This window comes from Rhineura floridana, chromosome 1 (assembly GCF_030035675.1).
Source record: "Rhineura floridana isolate rRhiFlo1 chromosome 1, rRhiFlo1.hap2, whole genome shotgun sequence".
In the NCBI taxonomy this organism is placed as follows: domain Eukaryota; kingdom Metazoa; phylum Chordata; class Lepidosauria; order Squamata; family Rhineuridae; genus Rhineura; species Rhineura floridana.
In genome coordinates, this window is record NC_084480.1 from 143849018 (window position 1) to 143874441 (window position 25424).

The following is a 25424-nucleotide window of genomic DNA, read 5'->3' on the forward strand; positions in this document are numbered from 1 at the left end:
AAGCCATGGAGTTTTACATTAAAAGAAACAAACATTTAATACTAGCTGTAGAAAGAGAGAAACAAGAGGAAAAATGCTAGTACTGCAATCCTTAGCCCATATGCCTGGGAATAAGTCCTACAGAATGGTGTAATTTACTTCCAAGTATATATGCATATGATTGGATTATAAATGCTGCAATCCTGTACACACTTACCTGGGAATAAAACCCATGGAACTGAGTGGGACTTACTTCAGAGTAAACCTGTATAGAATCAGACCACATAAGGATCTTTATCATGTGCTTTATTTCTATACTAACGGTCTGATCTTTTTTATGTTGTAATGGCACTAATTTCAGTGGGAAGTTTCTGCAGGCCTCAGCATGCACACGAGAAACATGAATATAAGATTGCCCTGTGCCTGAGTCAACATATGGGTCAATGTGAGGCATGTTTACACAGCTCCAGTGAGTTCAATGGGACACCCTCCCACAAGGAAAGGTGCACAGAAGTGCCACCCTAATACAAAGTGAAAAGAACTTAAATCATGGTCACGATTATCTAGTTAACAACCTAGGGACTGTGCAGATATACAGACGGTACAGACCAAGGCAGTCTTTCACGCTTTGCTGCTCACTCTACCATCAGCAATTGTCACATGATGCCAACGCAGCAGCGGGCCTTTGGGGTGACAGCACCCACCCTCTGGAATGCTCTCCCTCAGGTAATTCGTCAGGTAGAGACAGTAATGCCCAAACGCCTCCTAAAGGTTTATTTACCCAAGCTTTCCTGGACTGTGACTCTTACTGTCTTTGCTTTGCACACTACTCAGTTTTATCTGTAAAAGGCAGTTGCGTTTTGGGTTTTTTGATGTAGTTTTTAGGAAATGTTATTGAATGTTGTGTTTTTATGTAAACCGCTTAGACATTTTGTTTTTATTAAGCAGTATATATTTATAAATCAATCAATCTAGGGCACGCCTTCCTGCCGGCAGCACTGAGAAACTGGCGGGGGAAGCCATTTCCTAAGAAGCCAAGCACAGACAGACACGCGCAAGTTAGTCAGCGATCTTCTCCAGCGCGCGCGGAGAAATGGGAAAAGAATGGGGATCATGCGGAATGTACTACAAAGCACGCCTTGTCGGCGCGCTGGTTGGATTACGTTTTTCGACCCTCTTCGTTGGTTGGTGGAAATGCGCCGTCATTCTAGGAGCTTTCCGGCTAAGAGGAGGGAGGAGGAAAGGAGGACTGCCTGACTGAGTAGCTCGCGGAGGCCGGAAGTTGTAGCCGCGTCTGCTGCTGAGCCCGTTAAACGGCGGAGTCTGTCTTGTGCACGCTCACTCCCTTGCGGCCGTTGCTTCCTCCCCCTCCTGTTCGCCCATGGCCGAATTCGATCTCTTCGGCGCCCCTCAGCCGGCGGCGGGGAACGGAGCGCTGGGTGGCGGCGAAGAGGATCCGGCCGCTGCCTTCCTGGCCCAGCAGGAGAACGAGATCGCGGGCATCGAGAACGGCGAGGGCTACAGTATCCTGGAGAACGGCGACGTGCCGTCGGGGATGCAGGACGCGGAGGGGCTGTCCGCAGGTAAGGGGGCTGCTAGGGAGAGGGAGGAGCCGCCCGTGCGTGCTTGTCATGTGATGACTGGCACGTGTGGACGGGCCATCGCGGGTGTCCGCCATCGTCGAGTTAGAGCTTCCGTGTCGTTTTTCAGCCTGCATGGGCCCTTGGGTCTCGCGCTCATCTGGCCCTTATCCAAACATGGGGTGGTTTAGGGCTCCAGGGAGCTGCTGAGGTGTGAGTTGGTTAGTGCTGGGATCTCGCTTGTTCAGCCTTGGCCATCCCCTTCTCTTCCTCTTTCGGCCCGTCGCCTGTAAAATGGAGGTTACAGGATGGTCCGAAGAGTCGCTGTGATCATGTACGTGAAGTGCGTTGAAACTTATAAATTACAATTTGTTATTCCCAGGCGAAACGGAGTGATTGCATGCGCGAGCCACCCCGAGGTGGTCCAAGGCATTTGGTGTGCTTAAGGCCGAAAGTTCTTTTCCCCTCCCCCCCGCGTTAGCAAAAGTAACTAAATAGTAGTAACGTGCTGCCTCTTTAATGATATCCCCCAAATCTGCAGCCTGAAGCAGTTTAATGGGGAGGACAGCGATGGGTTTTAAGTGGCGAGGAGACTGCTGGCTAGAAGGTGATGAAAAGGGGTGGGGGTACTGGATCCTTTTCTTACCTTCTAATTTTCCTAGTTGCCTATCTGCACTTACTTGCAGTCCTCATCCCACTTGCCTGGGAGTATGTCCCATTGAAGTGAAAGGGACTTATTTCAGAGTAGACCTGGTTAGGATTGTGCTGTTAATCCATTTTGCTCTTCTTTCCCACTTCCTTCAGTCCGTTGATCAGGCAACTGTTTTCTCTTGCCTGCATTCATTTAGGGAAAGGCATCCTTCAGCAAGAGTTTTTATCATGGAAAGCTCAACATTGTTTCCTGCTATTGACAAACCAGGATTAGGATGCTTTTATCTAAGGCTTGATGGAGATGCCCATCTCCTTGTTTATCCCATGTATCTGCATGAGCAGGCACGCTTTCTCAACATGGAGGCTCTATAATGCCTGTGTCTATAATGCATCTTAAATGTTCAACATTCTTTGCATGCATTCTCAATAAGGTTTGAGCAACAACCTTGTGGGGTAGTCTAACCTTGCTCAGGCAATGCATGTGAAACACGTGATCCTCTATGGGTTGCAGAGTTGGAGATGAAATTGAAGGGGATTGCTGAAGGTCACACAGCAAGTTAATGAGGGAGGTGCTGCTGTGCTGTGGTAGCTCTGTGGTACTGCTCTGGGTTGCAGCTGTAAGCTCCCCAAGCTTAATGCCCCTCTTCCATCCACATTCTTAAAAACATGACCTTTGTATTTGTGCAGCTCAGTTTCTGCAGGTTGCATTATGGACAATCTCTTCAGTTGTACCTTCTCCTCAGTTAATATCATCTGTCTAAAAATCCCAGAGCAATAACTTACGTTCTGTGGTTTCCTGTTAACTTTTTTGATTGTGTGATGTAGGTCTATTCACACAGCTGTTTTTTATTTGTGTTTTAAAACTTCTATTCTGCATATCTTCAAGAAGAATCCAAGGTGTTTTTACAATAACATGAACAGACAATGTAGAGTGTGTGTATGCATATGTTTTTAGGGTTGTTCTAAGTACATCACAGTGGGCTTCTCTGAGGAAATAAATATTCATTAAAACGTAAATTATAATAATAAATTGTTATAAAACATGTAGATCAGAAATAAAAATGGTAGAAAATGGCAGTTAACATAATCCCTGAAATCAATTAAATAACAAAGCAGTAATAAAAAGGGAATAGCAGTAATCATAAGAGCAAAACCAAAAGGGAATAGAAAACGTGGATTGAGTAGTGCTTGAGAAAAAGAAACTTTTTAATCATTGCATGTTTTACTGACTTGGGAGCCCTTCTGAGGGCTAGAAGGGGATATGCAAGTGATTTTATAAATAAAACTGTTTGGAGGTGAAATAGTTTGCAGTAACAAATTATTATACCAGACAACTTAGTGCACAACTGCAAAGCTGTCAAAAGTAATTTAGAATAGCATAGAACATTGGCTGTGTTGTACTTGCAGCAAAGACACGTGATCACTTCTATCTGAAGCACAACTCAGCCTAGATCTGCCCAGTTTGCATTCTTCTGTTAGCAATTTCCACTTCTATATGAGAGCTGTCAAGCCCCTAATATTGTGTGTCTTCAACCATAAAACTTGGTTTTTAAAAGAAGGCTTTTGGCTGACTGTTCTTACTGACAGGCAGATTAGTTGTGTGCATTAATCTGATTCTTCAGGGCGCCCGGTGCCTTTATATCATAAGCAGTAGATGAATTTGATGAACGCTAGAATGATTTGGAAGAGCCAGTGGGGTCCAATGAACAGGTTAGCACTGTGTTTTTAAAACTAAAAGTACTGGCTCTCCTTTCAAACACAACGAAAATGAGATTGCTACAGACTAGTTCTTCAACAAATCTTTCAGACATGGAACAAACCATAGCTGATGCTTGCTTCTAATGTTGCCAGCAGTTAGATGATGCATGTCAATATCTTGTCAGTGAACTCCTGTATCTCTTGTATTCCAAGTTTCTCTCCACGCTTTTTAAAGAGTGTCTAGATGTACATTCATTCCGCACAGATACTGAAGGACTTAGAATGTCTTAAGACAAGCTACCCAGTACTAGTCTTTTAGGGTGTGTTTCAACTGACAGCAATAGCCCAGTGCCAAATATCATGCAAGTAAGTGTCACTGACTCTGCTGCCTTCCCCAGCTGTTTCTCCTCATTGAGTTCCTCTCTGATATTGTAGTCCAGCTGAAGGAAAACAATGTTACAGGCACATTTAGGGGAGGTAAGAGTTGGGAGGCAGCTTAACCTTCCCCAGCCTTTGTCTGTCTTAAAATCAGGGCTGTGGAGCCAGAGTCGGAGTCGGAAGCAATTTTGAGTGGAGTCAGAGTTGGAGTCGGTAGAAATGTTCCGACTCCGGCTTCAAAATAAATTTTGATTGACAAATTTTTTGAAATATAAATTCAAAATGTCAAAGAAGCTTCCCATGAAGTCAGCTGTAGTTGAGCATTTCGCCATAACTCAAGATGGAAAACATTTTGTGTGTCAGTGTATGACACAGGACCCAGATGAAGACAAATGCTGTGATGCCAAGATCAGCGCATATTCAGGCAGTGATAAAAGTGCTCCTATGAGAGCTTCCAATTTAAAAAGACATTTACAGCCCTTTCAGGGCTGTGGAGTTGGAAGCAATTTTGGGTGGAGTCGGAGTCAGACAGTAGCAAAATAGAGGAGTCGGAGTCGAAGGTTTGGCGTACCGACTCCACAGCCCTGCTTAAAATGATTCTCTTCCTACTCTGGTTTATATATAATTGAGGGAAATCCAAGTTTTAAACACATGGGTCTGTTGCACGTAGTGCCGATCTGAATCTACAAACTGCATCTTCAGCCACAGCCAAACTTAACTACTGTGTATCATGTCATGCCCTTTCTAGACTCTGGATGCTTGACATCATTAAGCAAGCTGGTTAACTTGTCTGCAGAAAGATGTTGACTTCCACTGGGACTGAAGTACATTTCAGTACTACGAATTGGGAAAGCAAATGTTAAGGTGAAATGAAGCCAAATGAAAGATCTGTTTTTTAAGAATCTAAGGTTCTTACTGTTTCACTTTTTAAAAGAAATCTTTCTCTGTTAACTATGTAGAATTCTAGACCTGATGCCAACTGCCTTGTAAGACGGTCCAGAAGGAAATGTGAAAAAATGTTTAGAGATGGATTCTTATTCTCCTCCAACCTCTGTGGTTTTCAAATTGTATTTGGGGAAGACTGGGGTTCATCAGTGAGATCAGTAATAGCAGTTCCCTTAAAGACAGCTTGCCTACCTGTTGCGGGAGAAGATGAGGAATCAGTAGATTCCACTGGCCATGCTCTGAATCACACTTCCATAGGCATCTGGTTGGCCAGTGAACGTGATGCTGTACTAGATGGGCAGTTGGTCTGGCTCAGCAAGGCTCTTACACTGTGCAGTTTGGCCCAGCAGCCCTAGTTAGTTCCACAGAAATACTGAGGGTATATCTGGAACATGCCCCAGAAATCCTCTACGGCATGGTGGTGCAGGGTGGCAAATATGGAGAAGTTTGTCAATGCAGAAATGGTTTCCTGAAGGTAAACGTTTGGACAACCGCTGCCCTACATTATTGAAAGTTAGAGATGGAAATCTGGCTGTTGCATATAAAATCCTAAACAGCTCATGATATTTAAGGGATCACCGCATCCCATGTGATACTTCACATAAGAACAGTAAGGGGCCATTTTGCATGCTCACCTTGGTCTGGTGGGTATGACAGATATATCTGGGATCCTTACTGACCCCGCTCCCTGTTGTCATTTTGTTGTCTCCTGAAAACATTCCTGTTCCAGCAGGCAATTGTGACTAGAGGCTTAATTTTTACTATCATTTAGAGATTGTTTTAATTTGTGTGTGGTATTAAAAGTGGCTTCACTTGTTGATGTCAGCTATTGGTTGCTTGAGTGCTGGGATCGAAATTGGGAAGATGAGAGATGAACTAAACACCCTAGTCTCAGCAGTTTATTTGCTCTTGGTACTTCAGAGCTAGATGCTGAGTAGCACGATTGCCTTTGCCCCACTAACCCCCTTGCTCTGTTTAAAAAAACAGGAAATAGTAGTATAGGAAAACTAGTCTGTTGCACTACAGTGGAAAAATATTTTTATGGATTATCTGCTTTTTGTGACCGAGTACACTACAAACATACTGATAGGAAACTTGTCTTGGACTGAACTGCTGTTTCAGCCATACTTGGCCAAATCTTCAAAAATAGGACTAACTTTAAATACAGTTATCTTTCACAAACATATAGTTGATTGATGGCAATAGAGCACATTTTAATAACAACGCTCCCATTCTGTGTATGTAACATTGGGTTTATATTCCCAAAGCTTGGTGGAATGTTCTTTTGAAGAGATTTCAAGTGTTAAGAGTACACAACTGGACTTGTTTAAGAAGTGGTAATAAACTCTTATGTTAGAATTCTGAAAGGCTGGATTAATTTTTGCATGTAGAAATGGCCTTTCTCCAGGCACCCGTATTGATATTAACAAGGGGGAGGGGAGAAATAAAACTAAAATGCTAAACCAGTACCTCCCCCAACTGGGCATACATGGCATCTGACAAGATCTCGCCCCTCTTCTGTTGGGAGTAACGGGGGGCCCTGGTAAATACAAAGCTTGGCTGGCTAAGTAAATACCTCTGCCTGTGTTGATAGTTGGCCTTAATAGAGGGAACATATACTAAAGTGCTATCTGAACATGGGGGGGGCGGCAATTTTTAGATTTGTGATAACACAGGTAATTAAAATTTGCTGACAGAAGCGCTGGCATCCAGTGATTGATGAACCAAAAGGAGAAAAAAAACTCGTATGTCAGAAAAGGAATTCTTTGTTTTGACAAATTACCTGATGCATTTCAGCCAAATGGCCTTTTTTTGAGCAACCAGAAAGATGACTGTACACGTGGACATCACCAAATTATCAACATAGGAATCAAATTAATTATATAATTGGTAGCAGAAGATGGAGAAGTTCCATACTCGCGTGAAAACAAGTCCAGGAGCAATCATAATGCCAAAATACAATCTAAATAACATCCCAGAAGAATATAAAGATTAAATAAGGAACAGATTTGAGGCTTTAAACTTACTTGATAGAGAACTAGAAGAACTATGGAGTAAAGTCAGAGACATGATCAGGGAAGAATGCAAAATGACAATACCTCTAGTTAAAAAGAGAAAGACCTCAGTGGATGACTGAAGAAACTCTTAAAATGGTTAAAGAGAGAAGGAAAGCAAAAGGCTATAGAAACACGGTTAGAACCCTAAATGCAACTATACAGCGACTAGTACGCAGGTACAAAGAGAACTATTACGAGAGCTATTGTATAGAAATAGAAGAGGACAACAAAAAGGGTAGAACAAAAGCCCTATTCCAAAGATTACAGAAATGAAAGGGAAATTTAAACCAAGGGTAGGGATGTTGAATAATCAACAGGGGAACACACTGACTGACCAAGATGAAATAAAAGGAAGATGGAAGTAATACACTGAAGAACTCTATAAAAGAGATGCAATTCATTCAAGGAGGAACTGTATGATGAAGAACCAGAAATTTTAGAATGTGAGGTGGAAGCTGCTCTTAAAATACTTGGAAGAAACAAATCACCAGGAACAGATGGCATACCAATAGAGTTGCTACAAGCTACTGAGACTGTCCAAATTTTGACAAATATGGAAAATAAAACAATGGCCCACAGACTGGAACCGTTCCGTATACATCCCAATTCCAAAGAAAGGGGATCTCAGGGAATGCTGTAATTATTAAACTATTGCCTTAATATCCTATGCAAGTAAAATAATGCTCAAGATTCCACAACAAAGGCTCTTACCATATATGGAGCAAGAAATGCCAGATGTCAAGCTGGATTTAGAAAGGGCAGAGGTACCAGAGATCATATCGCAAACATATGCTGGCTAATAGAATGGACCAAGGAAGTTCAAAAGGAAATCGCCCTGTGCTTTATAGATTACAGCAAAGCCTTTGATTGTGTAGATCATGAAAAACTATGGAATGCTTTTTAAAAAATGGGGGTGCCACAGCATCTGATTTGCCTGATGCGCAACCTGTACTCTGGACAAGAGGCTGCTGTAAGGACAGAATATGGCGAAACGAGTTGGAAAGGGTGTGAGACGGGTGTATTTTATCACCCTATTTGTTTAACCTATATGCAGAACATATCATATGGGAAGCGGGATTGGACCAAGATGAAGGAGGTGTGAAAATTGGAGAGAGAAATTAATAATTTAAGATATGCAGATGATACTATACTCTTAGCAGAAACCAGTAATGATTTGAAACGAATGCTGATAAAAGTTAGAGGAAAGCACAAAAGCAGGACTACAGCTGAACATCAAGAAGACCAAAGTAATGACAACAGAAGATTTATGTAACTTTAAAGTTAACAACGAGGACACTGAACTTGTCAAAGATTATCAATATCTTGGCACAGTCATGAACCAGAATGGAGACAATAGTCAAGAAATCAGAGGAAGGCTAGGATTGGGGAGGGCAGCTGTGAGAGAACTAGAAAAGGTCCTCAAATGCAAAGATGTATCACTGAACACCAAAGTCAGGATCATTCAGACCGTGGTATTCCCGATCTCTGTGTATGGATGTGAAAGCTGGACAATGAAAAAAGCAGATAAGAGAAGAATCCACTCCTTTGAAATGTGGTGTTGGAGGAGAGCTTTGCGCATACCATGAACTGTGAAAAAGACAAATAATTGGGTATTAGAACAAATTAAACCAGTACTATCGCGCGAAGCTAAGATGATGAAATTGAGTTATCATACTTCGGACACATCATGAGAAGACATGATTCACTAGAAAAGACAATAATGCTGGGGAAAACAGAAGGGAGTAGAAAGACAAAGGCCAAACAAGAGATGAATTGATTCCATAAAGGGAGCCACAGACCCGAACTTACAAGGTCTGAACAGGGTGGTGTGTAACAGATGCTGTTGGAGGTCACTGATTCATAAGGTTGCCACAAGTCATAATTGACTTAAAGGCACATAACAACGATGATGATATAAAAGCTAGCACTGGAACTGTAATTCAACTACTTTTATAGAGCTGACCAATTTCTTTTTTAATGTACAGCAAAATTAAGCAGCTACATGCAGACAAACGGCTTTTTTGCACCTTGCTTAATTTTAAGCACAAGCAAGGGGAAGCAGCTGGGGTTTTTGTGGATTTACTATTTATAACTCTAACCCTCTGAACCATCTTATTCAATTTGGAGCTATTGAAATGTGTAGCTTCTGCCAAGCTCTACTCCCACGTGGAATGAAATACGGTGTTCTGGTGGTAGTTGTGCATCTTAGGTGCTTTCTTGGCACTAAATACAGCCTGAGTAAAATTACATAGTAAGAACGACTGGTTTAGAAGTGGGAGTCTATGAAAAGATGCCCTGAATTATACTGTAGTGTTGATGGCTCAGTAACTTAGCAGGGTGCTCAAATGTAAAAAGGACGATGTGGATTTGCTGGGGTGTAAGGTGATTGAGAGAAATGACTGTTTGTTAGGTTTTCTAAAACTGAGCTCCCCAGCAACCTTCATATGCAAGTTAAGTACTACTATTATTCACACTTTTTGGATATTTAACATAGATGGGCAATTTTAAAAGCAAATATTCTGATGTTTTACAAACACCTGTTAAGTTTCTGCAGCTATCAGAATGATCACATCACGACATAGGCCTAATGAGCATACTCATCTGGGCATTGATTTTTCTTGTGAGATAGAAAAGTGGACATGCTTCCTTCCCTTCCATACACCTGAAGTAACATGTGAGGTAGTCCTTTACATGGAAACCCATATATGCAGTTATTTCCCTGAAATAAAGGAGATGGGGATAATGTGAATCGACTCTCCATGAAGCCCCTGCATAATGTGATTTTTGATGCATGGTGGAGGAGAGGTGCATACTCTCATCAGCTATGCAAATGGGTGGCAGTACATGTCTCAGAGCTACGTCCTACACCTTCCCAGTGCCGGCACCCATCTCATCCTCTCTACAGAACTTTCCTTTGGTTGGCAGAATGCTGTTATGTCCTCTGGCAGATGAACACTTATTTATAAAAGTATTTTCTAACTTTTCTAGTCAAGAAATGCCACTACCCAAAGTGTCATTACAATATTATACAATAACCATCTAAACAAGCACAGCAACCAATAAACTGCAAAAATCCATAGCGATGGGGCAGAAAAGGTTAAGTTTCAGGATTGTGTACCCAGTATACAATATCAGCTTGTGTAGGAGTAAGCTGCTCCTTAAAGTGTGCTTTTTGAATGCAGAGTTTAGACACTAACAAGCGAGAAACTTCATGTGATGCCTTCTGCAAGAACAGCAGCCCTATAATCTACAGTGGATCACTTGCTAGGTGTACACAAAACAAAGGCGTGGCTTGTAATGGAAAACAAACCAAAATCCACATTTGGGTAATATTTTTATTAGGACCAACTAAAACGTTGCAAGATATTGTGCAGTCAAGTTCTCCAGAACTCTTCATCAGGTGAGGTGTTAGACAAAGCTGGAGGCAGGACTTGAGGACTTAGTGAGAGGGGAATAAAGCTAGATCTTCTATTTCAGACTTCATTTGAAGACAGAAATTGCAGACTGAATGAATCTGTTAGATGTTTGCAGGTATCTAGGTACACCTCGTATTCTTGGATGAAGACGCAATGGCTGATCCCCATTTTTGAAAAAATTGTTACCTAGATCTGTCTTCTGCCTTAAGCAAAACACACAGGTTCCAGGTTAGGCAAGAAGGGATATAGAGTCTTTTATTAACAAAGTTAGAAATAAATTTTGCATGGTGTATTAGGTAAAAGTTGATTGAAGCTAGGCCAATATAGCTGCCTTTGTGTTTTATGTGCAAGAACACCATATTTATCCATTGAGGACAGAATAAAAAAGATGGCCTTTTTGAATTTTGAGAGTTCATTTTATTTATTTTTAAATTCTTTATCCCGCCCTTCCTCCCAGAAGGAGCCTAGGGCAGCAAAGAAAACCACTCTAAAACATATTAAAACAAAACATATTAAACGATTCCAGCATTGACACAGATTGGGATACGGTCTACTTAACAGGCTTGATAAAAAAGGAAGGTCTTAAGTAGTTGCATGCTTGCCAACCTCTAGGTAATACTACAAAATTTGGCTTCAATTTGCTTACCATAGTTTCCCATTACATCCAAAATGGGGAAACAGTGGTTACCAGGATCAGAACAACCAGTTCCCAAATCTTGGTTTGTTCCAATCCTCATAACCATAGTTTCCCATAGTTGCCCTCATGGCTCAGAAGAGAGAACAAAGATGTCTCCTCTCTCCTCGGACAGTCAAAGAAAGAGGGGCAGGTCAGCTTCCTGACCATATCAGTTTACAACAGAAGGAAATTAGGTAGAGAAGACTACAGGTAAAGGCAGGCAAGCCTAGCCAGCTAGAGGACCTTAACTCTATCTTCCTTCTGGAATACAAACCAAAGATCCCAAACAGGAGTTGCTCTTGCCCCACTTCCAACATAATTAATCCAGGCAGTGTCCAGTTGGGTGGTGCCCGTGCAATGCTTGTGCATAACTTGGATTAATGGGTCAAGAGTCTGCCCAAGCTGGGCCAATGAGTTTGCATTTGTTTCAGGTCTCTAAATTGTTGTACTGGATTGATTACTTTTTAGTTGTGAGGGACAGAAATTTATTTTTTTTAACTAAAAGATGAGGTTCATGGATCCAGAGCCAAGCGATGCACAAGTTTTCACACTGTCCATTCTTGATGTTTTATACCAGGATTGGGCAACTTTTTAGCCCCAACAGGCACATCCAGCAGTGGTTGGGCAGTTGGGTGCTGCACGCCAGTGGAAAAGACTGGCAGTAGGCAAGGGTTGTGCTGGCAGGCTGAACTCATTCATTCATTGGATATTTGCATATCTGTCTTCCATCAATAGCGAGCAATAAAACCTACACAAAGAAAAATTATCTAGCCAATTTTGCATTACCGTACGATCGCTTTGCAGGCCACCAATTAATTTCCAGTGAATCTGTATGGATCTCAGACAGGCATGAAGATGCCTCACAGAAAAACAGAACACTGTTCTAGTATCAGCAGGCTGAGAGAAGCAGAATTCTGATGGATGGGGTGACATAGGGAGAGCCATTGTAAAGGGACTGGCAAAAGGGGTGATTATTGTCCTCCAGCCATTTTAAACATGATGGTTTTTCTTTTGCCTTCTCAAACCAGTTTCTCCATATCATGTAGGCAGGTACCCCAGCATGTGACTAGTATGCAGGGCATTTTAGGGCAGCAAGTGCTACATAGCTCCTACTTTGCCCAGGCCTGCATAGCTTAGGACCTACACATGGGTGCCTTCCAGACTTTGTTGGACTCCAGCTCTCATCGCCCCTGACCATGGGCTAAGTTGGCAGGGGCTGATAGGAGATGGGAGTCCAGCAACGTCTGGAGGGCTGCAATATTGTTTTGTTGTACTAAAACAATAAGGTCATTAATCGATGTATGCTTTAAACAGCTTGCATCTTTAAGCAACAACTAAGATCGTAGAGGAAAAGCAAAGAGCTGAGAAATGAAAGCTTCCTAACTAAATGCTGTTGAAAGCCAGATGAAATGAATGTTTTTACTGCCTGCCTAAAACTTATATCAATCAATCTTTATTTTTACCCCGCCCTTTTTCCAAAACTGGAACTTAGGGCGGCTTACAAATAAAAACTACACATAGGTAAAAAACATATAAAATATACAATTAAAATAGAATTAAACTATTCGTAACATTAAAAACATAAAACATACACTTAAAATACTAAGACAATTTAAAACTTTAAGAATAGGACCATAGAACAATACAACAGACCTTATGAGGCCCTATCTTAAACATCTTCTAGTCCAAAAGCCTGTCGGAATAAAGTCTTTCCCTGCTAATGGAAGGATAGCAAGGAAGGGGCCATTCGTGCTTCCCTAGGAAGAGAGTTCCAGAACCTGGGGGCAGCCACTAAGAAGGCCCTGTCTTGCGTCCCCACCAATCGCGCTTGCGAAGGTGTTGGGACTGAGAGAAGGGCCTCTCCTGAGGATCTCAACACCCGGGCAGGCTCATATGGGGAGATATGGTCTGACAAGAGATGGGGCTGGACTTAATGTCTTTTTGCCAAGAAATTCCATAATGAGGTTCCTGCCTCAGCATGTACTAAAATGGTACTGAATTTTATGATGATGTTCAGTTATCTTTGTTTTAGTTTTACTCATTGATAAGCATTAAAACCATCATCATGTGCAGCCCTAGGATCTTTTGAATCAAGGGAGAATTTTAAGGGAAGTTCTTTTCATCTCTTATAACAGATAATGAATGCTAATGTCAAAGCTTTCCAAATGCTGCAGAGCTGTCATTGTCATGATGGCTTTTACAATAACCTTGCAAGGTCTGCTGTTACATTGCAGCTGGGAGGATAATGAAGGTGGGGTCTGAAACGTAGCAACTTGCCCAAGATCACCGAGATGAGAAATAGCAGCTTTCAGGTCTTTTCCATTACCTAACATTGTCTCTCAATTTCCTATTGAGGGTGTTTGAGGCCTGTATCCCTGTTGCTGAGTAAAAACTCCAGTCTCTGATTCATTCCTACATACTCTTTTAACTTCTGCTGTCATCTGTAGTAATGCTTTTTTTTTAATCTTTATGATTTATTATGTAGAAACCCTTTTCTTGCCAAACCAAAGCTAACGTTGATAATTTTCTTTCCTGCAGATGCAGTTGACGGAGTGACAAATGGTGACATCTATCAGGTAAATGGAAATGGAATGAGCTGCTCCAACAGTAAAGTACCACGAGTCCTCGAAGAGCTCTTCAGACAGTGGATCTTACTGCTCCCCTTGCTTTTGCCCCCATCCAGCCACTCTGTTGGTTTGCTGTTTCTGCTGTATTGGTGTTTGCCACCAGTGTGCCAGACTTGGCTTCTGTTAGCATCTGCCTTGTTACTGAACAAGGGCTGAAGGGCCAGGCACAGGTTCTCGGGGTTTAAAGCACTATCAGTTCTTCCCATCTGCATCTCAGTAGCCCACTCCCTATATTCCCAAGTCCTGGCTTGCATAGAAGACTGGGCAAGCAAAAATGAAGCTTCTGCTACCATTCTGCTGGGGGAAGAGGTAGTCTCTTGCCTGCCTACACTTAGGAAAAAATAAGCAGAGCTACCTTAAAGGAAAGCAGGGGGTAGCCTGGAACCCCCTGGATTTGATTGCCTAGGCATGTGCATTTCTACATATCCCTTGTCCTGCTTTTGGAAGCTGTGAACTCAAGGCGGCATATATAGTTCTCCTCCCCCCCTTTTGTTCTTTCCACAACCCTGTGAAGTTGATTCGGATGAGAGACTATAACTCACCCAAGGTCTCCCAGTGACCTCCATGGCTGAGTGGGGATTTGAACCCCAGTCTTCCATGTCAGAGGCAACTACTCTAACCACTACACCACGTTGGTGCATATGCAGTGAGGTGCTGCATATCAAGTCTGAATTGGCTTTGGTAAAGCAGCGGACTTATAACCTTAAGAGTTTGGATTTCAAAAAGCTGGGCAGCATAATTCGTAAGGGTGGTAGTTAAAGATAAATGAAACGGCAACTTTTGATTTCTTATTTACAGGGGAACTATTCAATGTTTGCCTTGTCTTGGTGCATTGTATAATATCACATTTTGCTGAACGCTTCTGGCTTCCTGTAAACCATGTGATGGGTAAACAATGTCCGGAGGAGTGGGAGAAGAGACTTGTCAATATGCCAGTTTTACAGATGTTGTCTGGATGCTTCTTTCTCTCCTCACTCCCTACACATGGATTGATGCAGGAGCCCAATCCAGTTACTCCCTAGTAGGCTGGCACTGTGATGGTTGCTGATACAAGAGTTCCTTCTGATCTGTTAATTGATGGAGGGGTTTTAGGTTTGCTCCTTCTCCCCCCCCCCCCCCGCAGTCTGGATTAGCAATCAAGGCAGTTAATTTTTTTCTTTTTAAAACGAGCCTGAAGCCCTGTTCTCTTCCCTTCATTGAATAGTTCTGCTTGTTTTTCTTACTTTGAAACAGATGTCTTGTAGGAGTCTCCCCATGCAAGCGATCTTGGCCTATCCACCAAATCTTTAACTCTTGATCCTGCTTGTTTTTAAATTTGTCCTGCAAACGTAGCGCTACCTTAGAAGTGTGTTTTTATCTGTTGGGAATTATAAAATGCCTGTTGCTTTCTGGTTAAAGGAGAGCAATGGTCCCACAGACTGCTATGCTGCTATTTCACAAGCTGATCGTCTGCAGACAGAACCGGAGAGCATCCGCAAATGGAGAGAAGAGCAACTGGAGCGTCTTGAAGTACTTGGTAAGGGCCAGGACCAGAAGCGGTTCATCTCCTAACTTAATTGAGCAAGACCTAAAGTGGCTCCACCCCTTGACTTCCAAGGCACAGACAAGAGCTGCTTTGTCCCCCATCCCAGTATGAATAGCAACATTGGTTGAGGTCTCTTTTGACTCAGATACAAGGATGAGCTGTTGAGGCACATAAGGGGAGGATTTTGGTAGAGCTTCTATTGCAGCTCATACTGAGAATTAAAAAGCCCTCTGCGTATGACTTGCATATCAGACCATCAGAGATCCTTGTGCAGGCCCCAGTTTTGAGGGACTATACGGGAACAATCCTGGGGAGTGGTTTGGCTTCCAGTCTCTCAGTGGCCTGTTTCTTGTTTTTCTTGCTATAACGGCCAACTTTAAGGATTAGTGCCCTGCTTCTGAAGTTCATTGTGTTGGGCAAAGGGAACCTGGCGTGGTATTGGAAGAGGTGGGAGGTCCTCTCCAGCAGCAATCTTTTGTAATACACATGAAGGCTGTTGGTTGCAGTGTTCAAGTGGAAAAGGGACTGATTTCTTATTGCCTTAGGTAAAGCTTCCTATGGGCAGGCTTGTGTAAGTGTAGAACACACAGTCAAACTTCTTGTCGGAATAACTCAAACTATGCAAATGTATATTTCTCCTTTTGGCAGTCATGATGCAGGGGTGGCGGCGGCAAAGAGGGATTCAGTGCCCTGAATGCCTAACCCAGGGGTGGCTAATGTGTGGCCCTCCCGATGTTGCTCGATTACAGCTCCCATCATCCCTGACCATTGACCATGCTGCCCAGGGCTGATTGGAGTTGGGAGTCCATTAACGTCTATAGGACCATTGATACCTCATCCCTGACACAACCCCTGGCGAGCTTGGTCAGCAACTCCTCTGGCTGCTGAGGTCACGATAGGTGTTGCCCATATATTCAAGCAGATCCTCACAACTAAAAAGGCTAGGAGCTTTTCATTTAAAAAAAATGAGAAGAAATGAGAGTCAAATCAAATAGCTAATTTTTCATTACTAGTCTTTCATTTTATGTTTTTATGTTTTCCAATAGAAAAACTGCTGTTTAGGCCTGCGAGTGTTGGCCAGTGGCAGTGATATTTGCAAATATTCTATGTAGATTTTTGGGGAACGAGGACAGAACAGTCAAACTTGTTCTACTAGTTGGGCTTGTGTATATGAAGCTTATGCTTATCTATGGAATCCCAACTATTGAGTACTTCCATCACTGCTCCAATAGCCCTTGAATTTAAAGCTGTTATTGGCACATCAGAGTTTTGGAAGCAAGCTGGCTGGTTTCTCCTAGTGTGGTGACTCTTTGCCCTCCAGCGGTTCCATGCCTTCCACACCTTGGGGTACTTACAGTTCAGAACCTTAGCTATAGTTAGCTCTAAGAGCAATTGTGTTTAAGCCACATTCTTGTCTGTCTTTTTTTTTTAAAAAAAGATGCAAACTCTCGAAAGCAAGAAGCAGAATGGAAAGAGAAAGCAATAAAGGAGTTGGAGGAATGGTATGCCAGGCAAGACGAACAGCTACAGAAAACAAAAGCCAACAATAGGTAAGGAGGGTTTGCAGGCTTACTTGTGCTGGTTGGGAGGAACTATAACATGGTTGCAGATCAGCTGCTATGCTGTTGGCTTCCTCTGGTGTATGGCCCAGTGCCAGCGTAATGTTGGCTCCCTGCAAACCATAACTTGTACATGGGAGGCCAGCTTCTGGAATACCCACTCCTTCCTCTTCCCCTCTGCAGGGTGAATTCCTCTACCACCCACTTGCCTTTCCTTCTCAATTTAAACTTCAGTTTAGTACTATGACTGCACAGATGGCAAAACATAACCTTCCCCTGTTAATCTTGGTTTTTGTTGGTGCAGTTACAGCACTAAACTGTGGATAAGGCCAGTGGGGTTCATCCTCCTCTTCCCTTGGAGAGGAATGGAAAGATGGTGAGGAAGCATTGTTCCCAAGGTTGGCTCCTGATTTGAAGAGGGTGCCGGCATTGTGTCTGCCCTGGATCTGTTATGCTAGGCCTAACTCTTGCAAGAGTTCTGTGGGTTGTTCCAGGAAAGCAGGTTTGGCTATTATCTCTGTAGGTAGAGCCATTATAATACCTGTTGAATTAATATGCAAATTAACAATTGGAATTACTTGGCATATTCTCTAATAATGGGGAAAGCAAAAGGAATATTAGGATGCCAAGTGATGCTTGAATAGCAATGTCTCCAAGTAGCCATTCTAAAGCTACAATCTGAATTTATACTACTTTAAAAAAAATGAGAAAATCTCTCTAGCTCTGCTCTTGGCAACAGTTGGAGACGTTTGGAGAAAAAGGTGGCATGTTTAGTTTAGAATACATGAGATCTCTCGTGCAAGCAAGGTGAGCAGACTTTATCTTGCAATCCAATACTGCTTGGAAACTGAAGATATGCGAAACTAGGTCACACAGGCTCCTTAACAGCCTTTCATGCTGCAAAGTAAGCCTCTTTTTATAAAGGGGGGTTATTTCTGAAGTAGTTTGTTTTGATTCTTCAGGGTGAAAGTCTGTTTTTCAGAGAGAAGTAAACAATTCCACAGGGTGTGGGCTAATCCTTGGCCATGACTAAAGTAGTCAGTGGCCAGGATTCAAGGAGTTACAATGCTAATGGTCTTTAACTTTGGGGAATCAGATGACTAGCAGGGCAGTGTTGCCGGTTTTGTTGCCAGTTCTACCCATGTTCAGTTAAAACACTTGGAGTCATCTTGCCCTAAGAACATAAGAAGAGCCTGCTGGATCAGGCCAAATGACCATCTAGTCCAGCATCCTGTCCTCACAGTAGTCAGCTAGATGCGTATGGGAAGCCTGCAAGCAAGGCCAGAGTGCAACAGCACTCTCTCCTGCCACTTCCAGCAACTGGTATTCAGACACATAGTGCCTCTGACCGTGCCTTTCCATTCAAACCATGTGGTTCTGATGCATAACGAGCAGCAGTGATTCACTGGGAGGCCAACAAAATCTATTGGATTTCCTAGGCTGATGGAAATTCTGGAATGTTGATGGAACAAGGGAGATCTTGATAGAACATGAATGCCTAACTGCATTTCAGTGTAACCTTCCCCTCTTAATGGTTTTCATTGCTGAAGGTCTCCTTATAAATCAGCTAACAAATATCTTCTTGCAAAACTCTCAGAGAAGTAGTAAGGATGCCATTGATTTCATTGCGCTTAGGTGTCCTTCACTCTGTGGTTACGATGTATTGGTATACTTGCTTGGTCAATTAATATGCTTTAGTTTAACTGGATAGCAGTGTCTTAGGGAAGGTGATCTTGTAATATACATGCATCTGATGATGATGTCATATATTAGCAAGGAAGTAGGCTGGCCTTTGTCTGCTTACTGTACTTAGGTAATCAGTAGTTCTAGGTCTTTGATCTTAAGAACCAACTCTCAAATCTGGTGGAAGGAAACTGTTTTCCTGTTGTTGAAAGCTATAAATAGCCAAAGGGGCAAAATAAAATTCTGCCCTTCCTCAAAGGAGTTCGGGGTGGTGTATATTAAGTTAGGCCAAGAGATGACCATTTGCCCAAGTCTGCCTGAGCTTTTTGACCAAGCAGGGATTTGAACCTAGGTCCTCCAGTTCTATTTACTAGTGGGAGATGAGGGTCAAAGTCAACGCAGGTTTTTGAGCTCTGCTTTTGCTCCCTTTTCATAACCCAGTAAGGTACCTGGATCTCTTAACACAACAGATTGAAAATCTACCATATATGATAGACTATTTTTGTATTTGGGTGACTAATAAATCAAATTAATGCTAATAGATTCCTGAGTAGAGTAGTTCAGAAGTCCTATAATGTTCAATTGGCTTGGCCATGAAGTTAAGAGTTGTTTCTTCCTTCAACTGCTACAAGACAGAAAATTGAACCTGTCTCTTGCTTAGCTCACTTCTGCGGTACTGCAGTTTTGAAACTTGTGAAAAATGTGAACTGTGGAACACAGGGGCATGCCAGTGCACGTCACAAGGCAGTTCTCTGGTGCAGACCTAATGCCACCTCGCTACCACCCGTGTCTTGCAGATTAGGAGTCAGCCTCGTGAACTTGCACTTGTTTGCTTTCTGGGGGAATTCTCTTCCTTTCTCGGCAACAGCCAAAGCACGAACACAAGCCATGGCTAATGCAAACTAGGTGCCCTTGTTAGTCAAATCTATTTCAGTGGTTACAGTATGGTTTCTTGGAGTTGGTGCACCTGGCGCACAAAATCTTGACTAAGATCATGCAAGGGTTCGGGTGGCTATTTTCATGAGTCTGGCTCTCAGTATGCAAATAAAAGTGTGCGGGGAGCCAGCATTTGACCTGATCTGGGCCAGAGAGTTTAACTCTGCTTAAACCATTTTCTTAAGATTTTTCTTGACTGGGAATTTCTTAATATTTCCAAGATCAGACTAATCGGCTGCATGTTTTAACATATTAAACCAAAGACTACTTCAGCTGTATTTCCTTCTGCTTATTCTTCTCTTTTTCTCTCCTGCCTGCTTGCCTCTTCTATGGACCACTTGCCACCTAGGGTGGCAGATGAAGCTTTCTACAAACAACCCTTCGCTGACGTGATTGGTTATGTGTATGTTGTCTAACTACTGGTTATTTGTTTGATCCATTCTCCATCAGCTTTCAGTTAACATTTCTAATCTGTTTGGCTTATTGTGCACAAAGTATCCCAAGACCAAACATATCAGGCAGAGAGGTGTGTTCTGCCACAGAGCAAATTGCAAGGAAGCACCTGACTTTCCAGGATATGGAGGAGGGGGAGGAACGGCAGTTCTCATTCCCAACAGGGAAAGCCATAAATAGTAGTGATGGTAAAGTAGGAAAGAATACTGGAGGTCTGGGATGGCCAGCTGGAATCTTGTTGGCCACATCTAGCCCAGAAAGCCATTTCTGTGGCCTCCTGGTGGTTCTACCAAGTTTTAATCAAGGTATGGTGAAAGCTTTATGGTAAAACTTTAACGGAAAGAGGGATTTCAAAAGCTGGAAGGGGTGAGGTTCCACAGTTAAACTTACTGTTCTCATTTGGATTTTGAATATAATGATGAAAACCTTACTGCTAGGTGGCACAGGCTTGATTTGAGCCTGACAACCCAGGAAAGAGTTTAGATTGACTTAACAAGATAGACTTAACTCCCTAATCTGAACAGCTAATGAGAGAACATTGTGACCTCTGAGAATATATTGGAGATGACTGTCCATGCCGTGGCTGAAATAAAATGGTAGGGTCGTGCACTGCTTGTTTCCAAGTCATTGCCAGGTTCCGTAAGCTTTCTAGGAAAAGTGGGTCTGTGTGAAAGGAAACTGTCCAAGCTATGTTGGAAAGTAAATGCTTCTAAAAAAATGCAGTGGTGATTTTTCTCAACTGGATTAAATTGGTGGGTATTTAGAAAGCTGAAGAGTGGAAGAACCAGGGTTCAATTATTTTTGATCACTATTGGTTAGACGCTGCCCTGTTGTGCTGGTTAGAAATGTGGGCATGTAGAGTTGTGTGCCAGGAGCATATAAAACTTTGGCAGAAAACATATGCAGCTTCCCTGGAACTATAATAGCTTTTAAAAGCTGGTTTTGATAAGCAGTAGTAATATAAAATGCATAGGATAGGAGGAGTCATTTGAGAGTGCAGAAAACTTGGATGTGTTTCATCAAACTGACTGGTTCAAATGGCCATTCCTTTAGTATTAAGATGGTCCCAAGGACAGTAGGACACTAGATTTGCTGCACTACTTATTGATAAGAAATAACCAGCATCTTCCTGTTTCTGGAAGCATGGATTTCTTTCTTATCATTAGATTAGTCTGGTTCATACTCTTCCACTAACTCCAAATCTCCAATTTCATACTAGGTGTGCCTTCCATGTACGATGTTTCTTGGATGGTTGCTACTCTGAATTAAGAAGTCTTCTACCCCTTACTAAGAAGGTGGTGGTCCCTATGCTGGTTCATGCCACTCCAGATTGACTAGCAGGATCAACATGAAAGGCAAAGCTGTTGCCTTGACTAGTAGTGACAATGGCTGTAAGCCAGCCTTCCCCAAACTTTGGTCCTCCTAGATTGTTGGACTACAACCCCCATCATCCCCAGTCAGCTTGGCCAGTGGTCAGGAATGATAGGAGTTGTGATCGAACAACATCTGGGGTCCCAAAGTTGGGGAAGACTGCTGCAAACATTAAAAGGGGAGAGAGGAAAAAGCAGCATTTCCCTGCTTCCTGTTCCCATTTGAAAGCCATCATTTGGGTGCAAGGTCAGGAGACAAAGGAAGTTGCTCTACCTCTAGCTCTTTGGGGCAAGCACTAGTTGACTGATATGCACCACCCAAACTGGGAACCCCTTGCTCTAACATTATACATTGGGTACTACCTATTTCACAGCCTGTCTAGGCCACCAGGATCACCCATAGCAGCACCTGAAGAGGCAGATGGTTCTTCCATGCATGTTTCTATTTTAAGTCTAGCATCCTCCCCCTACATTTGACAGTGACCTAGAATATCTCCAAACTGGTGAAATGCTGGACTTACAGGTGGTGTTTGCCTTTTGCAATTGTAGTTGATGTGGATGGACTTATTTCCTGCAGGCAGTAGGGGAGAAGAGTCTGCAGAATAACATGGGCAGCATGGTTCTTGAATGTAGACAGTGCTCAGAAGTGCATGTCTGGCCAGCTTTACTTGTCATCTGCATTATGCTCATTTTCATTTTCTATATCTGACTTAAACTCTCCTTTTTGTTTCTCCTCACCTTTAAGCACAAACATAAACCATCCTTGCTACAGCCTAGAACAGTTAAGTAAACTCTTCACTGCCCCTTAAGTGTCCTGTCACATGAAATAGCAGTGTTGTAGTGACCCTTGTCATCAGTGGTGTTTGTCAAAGACAGTCATCCTTGTGATCTGTGCCACACCTCATGGGCTCCGCAATCATTGCTTCTTTTCTATACTGCTTGTTGCATAGATGGGAGGCCGCCTCTTCCCTCTCCTATGATTAGGGTGCCTTCTGCCTCTGCCCATGTGTGAATTCCAGGGTCTTGCTATTTGCTTTAATTAGCCAGTGAAAAATCCATTTTGTGTTTGCATAACATAGTTAGTTGAAAGGATAACATTGATTCTTGTAGAGATAATCCATTGAGCACAACTGGATGAACAGGCCAAGTCATCCCGAGAGGGCCTTTTGTTGCTCTCTCCTGCTCCTACCTGTATCATCAAGTCCATAGCGCTTTCCAGCATGAGGGCTATGTTTCTCCATAGCATTGGAAATGTTGTCATATGCATTTTTATACTCTGGTTTTATCAGCCTTGGAAGTGGCATTTAAAATCTTTTAAAGGGCAATTGTAGCACAAATTCCTAGCACAATTTTAAGTTGGGTGGCTAGCCTAAAAAACTAATGTGTGCTGTAGGCGAAACTTGAGGGCTGTGTGTGGTGAGGAGATTGAGATACTATCTGCCCCCACTGGCAGATCTCTCTGCATTGGATGTCATGTTTGCACAGAGGCCTGTGCATGTAGAGTCTGCCATTTGTAGACCCCGACCATGTAATCTGTATACTTTGATTTTGTGGTAATCCCAGTCAGTCTCCCTCACTATACATAGTCAGTGTCTGCATAGGACATCAGAGTGCCTTAACAGCATAACTGAGGTAACTCATAGCTCAGTCTTGTTTGTGTATTACAGACGTTGAGTATGTACGACTCTCTTGGATCAAACACCTGTATTCCAACATTTTACATAGTACTTCTCTGCTCCTGTGGGCTTGCTGACCTTTTGGGATGGAGGGTGTGGGAAGTCCTCAAGATGCTACTATTTTGAAGCCCGTTGAGGGGGGAAATTCAAGGAAGCAAGTAGCTCCTGGGAGCACAAAATGTACATAGATGAAATTAAACATCGTATTGCATTGCTTCTAGGGCAGCTGAAGAAGCCTTTGTGAATGATGTTGATGAATCTTCCCCGGGCACTGAGTGGGAACGTGTGGCTCGGCTCTGTGACTTTAACCCCAAGTCAAGTAAGCAGACAAAGGATGTGTCCCGCATGCGCTCAGTGCTGATTTCACTCAAGCAGGCTCCGCTGGTTCGCTGAAGGGGAAAGCACATGCAACACTACAAATGCAATATCTTTAACTTTACTCAGAGAAGCTGTGTTTGCAGTAATTGAATTATGTTTCAGTGTTTTTTGTTTTTGGACCAAACCTCATGATGTATTTAGAGTTTGATCATTGTTTTGTGAGTGCATGTTTTTTCCCCCCCTCATCTGTGTCCTCCTAGTGTCCAGACTGGGAAGAAGCTTCCAGAACTGTAGTCTTTGTGCTCTCGGGCATTGAGATTTCACTTTCAGCTGTACTGATATTAAAGATCTGTTTAAACAGCACTCTTGTGTGGGATATTTAATAAGCCAAGACACCTTCCTTACCTAAAAAGGTACTAGTACATTAGCATGGGTGCTAAGTTTAAACAATGCAATTTGAAGCAAGAAAGATCTCGTAGATGAATTGGCCCCATAAAAAGCAAAGCAAATGGGAGTTCTCTCTTTACTGTATCATCCAATGTATGGTGTCTTTCCTCATGTCGTGTTTTTACAAGAAGCCCCAACCCTACAGCTGTGCCTTCAACAGAAGAAGCTTTAGCTCTAGGTATGAAGGCAGATGGCTCAGGGGTTGTTTCATAAATCCTCCCTCCCATCTGCTAGCTTAATTTAGAACTGTGGTCTCTTTCTGAACTGCTGTTGCTCTCAGCTGGTGTGTTTGTGTGGAGAGGGAGGTACAGTAGTGTGTGGGAGTAGTAAACCAAACATTGGTCTAACAGATGTGATCTGTGACTGTGGGGGTAGGGGCTTATTTCCTGCGAGAGCAGGGTTGCCAAATCCAGAACTTGAGGGCACTTAAAACTTCTAAAAATGGCAATAGGGAAAATTCCTTCAGGAGCTTTTCTTAAGCAAAATGACAGAGAAAGCCTGTAGCTAGCAGAATTATATCCGCTGTTAAACTAATGTCCTGGTTACCCTGTTCTTGACAGGTGACAATAGTATAGCTTCCTACCTAAAATCCACCTCCAGAAGGTCTTACTGCTCTTCTCTACTTCAGTTGACGACATTCTGGGTATGGTAATTCCTCTTGTTGGACTCCAGAGGCTGGGTAAATTTAAACAGCTGAACTCCTAGAGAAGTTCTCCCCCTTCCCTTGCCCTGTCTTAACCAGAAAAGCTGGGATCCACCCCGCCACAGCTCCACTGAAAGTTAGCATGCTTTCTTCTCTTCTCATATTTCTAACTTCGCTTGGTGAGAAAGCAGAGGAGGCAATTTCTACCCAGAGGCAAAAGCTAGATAAGTGTTTCCAGTTCCAAGAATGTCTCCCAGCCTGTCCTACCCACTGTCCTGCCCTCAAGGCAACCTTGGAACTTAGGACATCCCCTTTTTTCCTCTGTGGCTGATAAGAGGAAGAGTCCCAAGGATATATGGTTTAGGCATTGTAGACTGAGAGCTAGACCAACGAATGAGTTGGCACCGTAAGTGTAGGGACTAAAGCCCATGTTGTGTAACAGATTCAAGAACCACCTCCATAGTTGCCAAGGTGGCAGTGCTCAGATTTTCAGCCGTTAGTTCCCACATTCAGTTGACAGACTCCTTGAACGCAATCATAGGTTATAAATGGATCTGGCAGTATTTATGTGGAAACCCTGGTAGCAAACTATCAACAGGCAGAAAAAGCTAGCCCCAAGCACCTCCACTCACTGCCTCCATGCTACCAGCAGCGGAGGTTCTTTACTATTTAGATATGGGTCCAAGTAGCACTCTCAATGTTTCCCTCTGCCCAACTGCTAGGCACCCTTTTCTAGCAGGGTTGCTGCCTGCATATATGCAGTTTCTGTACCTCCTCTTGTGGTCCCTGCACTTTGTTCAGAATGTA

At 42.8% G+C, this 25424-nt stretch overlaps 1 protein-coding gene across 2 annotated transcripts; it reads left to right on the plus strand.

Moving 5' to 3' along the window:
* Window positions 1–1190: 1190 nt before the first annotated feature.
* On the plus strand, window positions 1191–23890 carry CLTA (clathrin light chain A). 2 transcript variants are annotated; one of them, XM_061634793.1, is made up of 6 exons: window positions 1191–1562; window positions 13919–13956; window positions 15406–15523; window positions 16971–17082; window positions 22279–22314; window positions 23431–23890. In XM_061634793.1, exons 1-6 carry the CDS (start codon window positions 1361–1363, stop codon window positions 23600–23602), a joined length of 678 nt encoding a protein of 225 aa, XP_061490777.1. In that variant the 5' UTR covers window positions 1191–1360; the 3' UTR covers window positions 23603–23890. The 2 variants fall into 2 exon arrangements, with proteins under 2 accessions (XP_061490777.1, XP_061490784.1); XM_061634800.1 differs by lacking the exon at window positions 22279–22314 and having other exon boundaries at window positions 1196–1562.
* Window positions 23891–25424: the final 1534 nt, after the last annotated feature.